A 6,293-nucleotide genomic window follows, 5' to 3' on the forward strand; every position below is an offset into this window, starting at 1 on the left:
GGCCAGCTTGTCCGAGGTGAGCGAGGACGCAGGGGAGGGGCGGATGGGCGAGCGAGCGCGGCGGTCCAACTCAAAAGAAAAGGCAGGATTCTGAGACGAGGAGTCCGTGGCGACACAGATAGGGTTGGCGCGTGAGTTTTTTTTTAATCAAATTGGCTGTGCACGTCGACCATGCGTCCCCGTGGCAGGCTCAAGCAGCACCGAGAAAGGCCAAGGTCAAATCCCGCGCGCCTCTTGTTCTGTCTCGAGTTTGACCCTCGGCCGGAGGCATTTCTGTTCCCCCCGCCCGGGGCCACGCCCTTTCCCTCTTCGCTTCCCCCATCCTCTCCCTTCCTCACCGCAACCTTTACTTGCCAATCTGCCTCCTGCACCGTCCCTCCCTACCCATCCACCCTTACTTGCCGCCCTCCAGCGTGTTTGCCTCGCACTCCGCCTCCCGCCTTCGGTTCCAAAAACTGGCCGGGAGGATCTTCTCGCGCACGCACCTGTCCGCATACTTGGCGGCAATCGTCTTGACCTCGTCCACGAGGCCCAAATTCGAATCCAGCAGGATCGGGTCCAATCCCAAGCCTCGGAATTTCCGATTCGCCACCTCCAGCTCGTTCTCCGCGCTCTCCAACCTCGGATTCTTCAGGTAGTTGATGTCCACCCCCGTCTTCTCCGCCACCAGTTTCGCCAGGTCTCCCACTCGGAGCGTCTCTGCGATCTGGTTAAAAATCTGCACCTTCTCCCCTGCCTGCGGGGGGTTGGAGACGGCGATCTCGATACAGCGGGCCGTGTCCGTGATGTGGATGAAGCCGCGCGTCTGCCCCCCCGTCCCATAGACCGTCAGAGGCACCCCCAGCGCCCCCTGCATGATAAACCGGTTCAGGACAGTGCCGTAGTCTCCGTCGTAGTCGAACCGGTTGATGAGTCGCTCGTCCTTGATCGTCTGCGGCGTGTTCGTGCCCCAGACGATGCCTTGGTGCAGGTCCGTGACGCGGATCCCGTCGTTCTTGTTGTAAAACTGGAAGAGGAGGGCGTCCAGACACTTGGTCGTGTGGTAGACGGAGCCGGGGTAGGCAGGATGGAGGATGGAGGAAGGGCGCCCCCCCGGGAGGATCACGTCGATGTAGCCCTCGGGAATCTCGCCCCCACTGGTGCCATAGCCGTAGACGCCCATCGTTCCCAGATGCACGACATGGATGTCCAGGCCGCTCTCCACCACCGCCACCAGCAGGTTGTTCGTGCCCGAGACGTTGTTGTCCACCGTGTACCGCTTCTGCTTCGCGCCTTTTTGAGAGTAAGGCGCGGCGCGTTGCTCCGCAAAATGCACGACTGCGTCAGGTTTTTCGGCCAAGAACAGTTGCACAAGTTCCTGATAGTCCCTAGCCACGTCCAGATTCACAAAGCGCATGGTGCGCCCGCTCACCTTCTCCCATGCCTTAACGCGAGTCTCAGGAGATTCAATGGGAGTGAGGGAGGAGCAGCCAAGCTCGTTGTCGATGTTCCGTCGGCTGAGGTTGTCGACGATGATAACGTCATGGCCTTTCTCGGAGAGGTACAGGGAGGTGGGCCACCCACAGAAACCATCGCCGCCTGCAAAGTAGGGGGAGCGAAAGGGGCGAGACGCATCGAGTTTAATTCTATCATCAAAAAGTTTGAGTCATGTTGGGGGGCTATAAAGAGGCGTGAGGTGCCCGCTGCTCGGATCTGAGGACGTGGGGGCTTGATCCTGAGCGCGTCACGGCACGGCACGCAAAGGGATATTTGGGAAATGCTTGGCACCGTTCGCCTCCCATATCGCACACTTCTTGAAATGATGCAGTTACCCCACTCCGTAACGGGGGAATGGTGGCAATTGGGGTGATTTGCCCCGGGTCGCCATTCGCGCAATCCAAATAAGCGACCTGGCGAGGCCATCGCATCCATCCATAACCATCCACGCCTACGACTTAGACATCAACGACGTACCTAGAACAACAATTTTTTTGGGTTTGCTTCCGGCAGCCATCATTGTCATCGTATGGCTTCTTCGGGAAGTGGCGAGCATCAGAGATGAAGATTCAGCCCGCTGCTGGCGAGCTCTGAAAGACGACATCCGAGACGCCCCCGTTTTGCACAGGGACGAATGGAAGTGAAACGCGTGAGCGCTTGCAATAAGGAGCAGAGACAATAACAGCAGCCGTGCCATGGCTGTAGAAATTGTCGAAAATTACTTGAGGAAAAAAGGAAGATGCAGGGATGCAGAAATGCTTGCTTCTGCACTCCTGGTGGTTCTCTTGTCGCCGGGCTCAGGGCTCTTGCTTTCCGTCACCGTCTCTGATGGAGTGAATAAAGATGCTTTACCCTGCCTCCTGGAACGAATAAATGTGTTGAGGTGAAACGAATTGAATAGGCTTGGTGTGAGGAGGCGTGACGGCGGCCACGCTAGAGGGAAGCCTCGAGCAAACAGGAAAGAGAGCAATCAAAGGCATCGCTGCCGGGGAGGCGAAGAGGATGTCGTGCCCTTCGAGTGCAACGTCAATGATGTCAATCCACAACACCAAGCTACCAGGTTGGGGCGGTGAAGGCTGTTCGTAGGCACGACACACAGCGGGCATGCTGTGACTTTGCAGTGTAAAAGCGTAGGCCTCCACACGACCTGCTCACCAGCAGCTACAGAGTCCATCCATTTGCCCTTCTAATGTGCCCGCCCGCCCCCGTGGCCCATGCTCCTTCTCGAGACGACCGGTTTCCGTGTAGCTTGTGGGTTGCGTAACCAAGCAAAACGAAGTAAAATCGATCGAAATGTCATTTTTTTCTTCTAGATAACTGTACACAAGACATGCTCTTTGAGTCTCGCAAGCTATTAACCTCCCCACCTCATTCATTCACTAGCATGGGGCTGTCCACAACAGCAAAGCCGGTCGCAACACCCCCCTCATTCACGTGTGCCAGTTTTGTTCTTACCAAATACCCAGCGTACTGGTTCTCGATGACTTTTTCTGACGAGGTGTCCCCTAAAAAGGTTCCGAAAATGCCTAACTCACTGATTGCTGGACCTCCCACGGCTTCTCCCTCACGGAGAAGATAGGCGTTTTTGGCTGGTGCCTGGATTCGCTGCATCAACACGTACCCTGACAATCGTTCCGATGACCATTCACGCAAGGCCCTAGCCATCTCTTCGCCGTACAAATTATTCCCCCCCCCTTCTCTTTGCGGCTTCAACACGTAACCCCCCGGGGATGCGATCGCCGCATCGACCGCCCGTGCGGGTCCTCCCTCTTTGTCCTTTAAGTCTGCCGCCCCCAATCCGTACATGCTCGTGAAGTGTTGTCTGGCCGCCAGGCACTGTGCAGGGCTCAGGAAGCGGGAGAGGCCCGCCGGCTCGCACAAGAGCTGTTGGACTTTTTTGGTCCCCGCGAGCTGATAGCCCAAGGTGGGGCACTTGACCGCGGCCGAGGCCTCGATGAGTAGCCTGGCATCCCACGCAAGCGGGGAACCGAAGTCGGCCGGGGTGTAGCCCGCTCGGAAGTAGACAACCGCCAGCTCGTGCCTGCCGTCCAGCCAGAGCGCCTGCGTCGGCCCCGGGGCCAGGCGGCAGCGGCGAGCGACTTCCTCAAGAGAGAGTCGCACAACCTGCAGGCCGTGCTTCTCCCACAGGGCCAGCTCCAAAAACCGCTGGTCAAAGAGGTTACGCTCCCCGGGCTGCACGACGAAGAGAACCAGGGCGCGGGGCTGGTTGTAGTAGGCGTGAGCAGAGGCGAGGGCGGCGGGGAGGCGGGAGAGGGTGGGGTTGGGGGGCATGCTCCTTAAGGTGGCTTCAACTAAAGGGGACGACGTAGTCGAGGGGAGGGGAGAGGACGGATGGAGAGGAAACTCGTGATCGCGGAGATAAGCTGAGAGGAAGGCGTGAAGATCGTCATGGGACGGTGGGGAGGGAGCGTCGTGAGGAGCTAGCGCGACCGAGGGGAGGAAGAATCGATCGAGAAGGTATCGATGGAGGTCGGCAGTGACAGCGCCCAGGCAGCCGAAAGAAGAGGCAATCGTGTTCAGTTCCACTTGTAGGAGGCGCTTTTGGGGTCGAGGCTTGCCAGCTTGCCTGCTGACACCCTCTCCGTTCCCATCACGCCAGTCCGCGCTGTCATCGGTCATATAATCCGAGCGGTGCAGGCCCAAGGCAACAGGCTGGGCGGCCGCTGAGACCCCTGACGGGTAGATTTCCTCGTACATACGTAGAAGCTGGCCAGTGAACTCGTCGCTGGCACTGACTTCGGCCAAGGCACTTCCGAGGTAGTCTTTGTCGCGACTGATGCGGTCCACGAGCTCGTTAAAAATAGGGGCGGCGGCAACCACGTCTTCAAATGCTTGGGCAGGGAAAGAGGCTGGCAAAAGGGAAACCGGGAGATGTGTGTATTGAATGGGATGGCTCTGTGCTCGGCTACTCGACGGGGCTACCATTTGGAGGCCTTTGATCGACGCCCATCCCACAGCGGCATCGACTAGCCAGGAAGGCGGTGGCGGTGGGGAGGAAGGGGCTGGGGTAGAGAAACTCCAAGCACCGTCAGGGTATATCAGAAGTAGAGTAAGAGCGCTTATTTTTCGTAAACACAAGTTCGTCATGGTATTTCTGTGTGTGTCCCGGATCTGGCAGAGGGGACAGGGGAGGTAAAAGTAGATGTGCATGTCATTACAAAGAGACTGCGCACGCAATTTGTTACGCGCTATTAATCACGCATGTGCTCTAAAATCATTTTTCGATATATAAATGCTAGTATGGGGGCTTTTCCATGAATCATTTCTCCTGTCAACGGAGATCTCTTGCTGGCTGCTATGAAAATCAATGGGGGCAGGGGAGGTTAAGAGGTGTGGTTGTGCAGTATAACATTGTGGCTGCCCCGTGGACGGCAATCTGCAACCTCTTCATTTGAAAAGTCTTTCGTTATAAATATCAACACAGTCGTCATGGCCAAATTGTCTCGTGAAAAAGCCAAAATGGAGCGCAAACCGCAGCAAATTTTTGATGAGGATGAGGCTGGGGCCGCAGGGGATGAGGACGCTGCTTTCGACAAGGTAACGGGAGGGATTAAAAGCGTTGTGTGAACAGTTTTTTATGCCACAAACGTTGCCATACTTTCTTGCTTTTAGTCTACGTGTGCATGGTGAATAAGAGAGGACCAGCAGGTCAACAGATTGTCTGACAAGCTGATCCCGCGCTCCTGTTAGCTGCGAGTTAACAGGGTATACGCCTCCCACTTTGAAAGCTCCAAGAAAAAGCAAGAGCTTGCACAATTGAGACGACAGCAACATGTTTCCTGGGGTGCATCCGATATCGTTTCGGATGAAGGGGAGGGAGAAGGTTCGGACGTGTCTTCCTCAGAAGAAGAGGACGAGGAAGGGGAGGAACTCACACCGGCCATGGAAGTGCAGATTCTCAAGACAATAAACAGCATCCGAGAGAAAGACCCAAAGATCTACCAGCACGATGTGAAGTGGTTCTCAAATGGGGAAGACGAGGAAGCCGAGGGAAAAGAGGGGAGGAGGAAGGGAGAGAGGCCGAAGCGGTACAAGGACGTGATCCGTGAGCAGGTGCTGGCAGCGGTCGAGGCTGATAAGGAGGCGATCGAGTCGTCAGAGGAGGAAGATTTGGACAAAAGCGGGGCGGGTGGGGAGCGTGGAGGGGAGCCTGTGTCCTCACAACGGATGGGTTATGATGCCGAGCAATTGCAATTGCGACAGGCGTTCTTGGAGGCAGCGGCGGGGGAACAGGAGGGAGAGGGGGGGGAGGAGAAAGAGGAGGAGAAGGCGGAGAAGGAGAAGGAGGCGGAAAGAAGGCAAAAAAAAGGGAAAGCCGGAGGATCGTCGAGAGAGAGCGTGAAGAGGAGTGGTCTGGGGGAGGAGGAGGAGGAGGAGGAGGAGGAGGGAGGGGACTTTGAAGGCACGGGTCTTTTGAAGCTGAGGCGAGGAGGAGAGAAGGTGGGGGAGGAGGTTGAAGGGCAGATCAAAGAGGAGGTTGAACGGATGATGAAGACGAGGCCAAGGGGTCGAGGAACGGGAAAGGGAGAGAGAGGAGGCATGCAGGCGGAGGAAGAGGAGGAGGAAGAGGAGATTAGGGAGAAGGCGACTGACGCGTTTTTGAAAGACTTTATTTTGGGAAAACGATGGCGGGAGGAGGAGGAAGAAGAGGGGGAGGACGACGAGGAGGAAAAGGACGATGCAAAAGGGGAAAGGAGGAAAGCGGCGGTGGTGGGAGGAAGCGAAAATGGGGGTTTAGAGGGCGTTCGAGGCCACTATGGGCCCGTACGGGAGAAGGAAGAGGGAGAGGAAGGGGG

General features: G+C 56.8%; 1 protein-coding gene across 1 annotated transcript; it reads right to left on the reverse strand.

The window, feature by feature from the left end:
- Positions 1-3,368: 3,368 nt before the first annotated feature.
- NGA_2043800 (glutathione synthetase) lies at positions 3,369-3,655 on the reverse strand (the record flags this gene model as incomplete). The annotated part of the gene is made up of 1 exon (XM_005856119.1): positions 3,369-3,655. A coding segment is annotated over one exon (287 nt), but the record flags the coding sequence as incomplete, so codon positions are not given.
- Positions 3,656-6,293: the final 2,638 nt, after the last annotated feature.

Source organism: Nannochloropsis gaditana, assembly GCF_000240725.1.
Source record: "Nannochloropsis gaditana CCMP526 unplaced genomic scaffold scaffold036, whole genome shotgun sequence".
NCBI classification, from domain to species: Eukaryota; class Eustigmatophyceae; order Eustigmatales; family Monodopsidaceae; genus Microchloropsis; species Microchloropsis gaditana.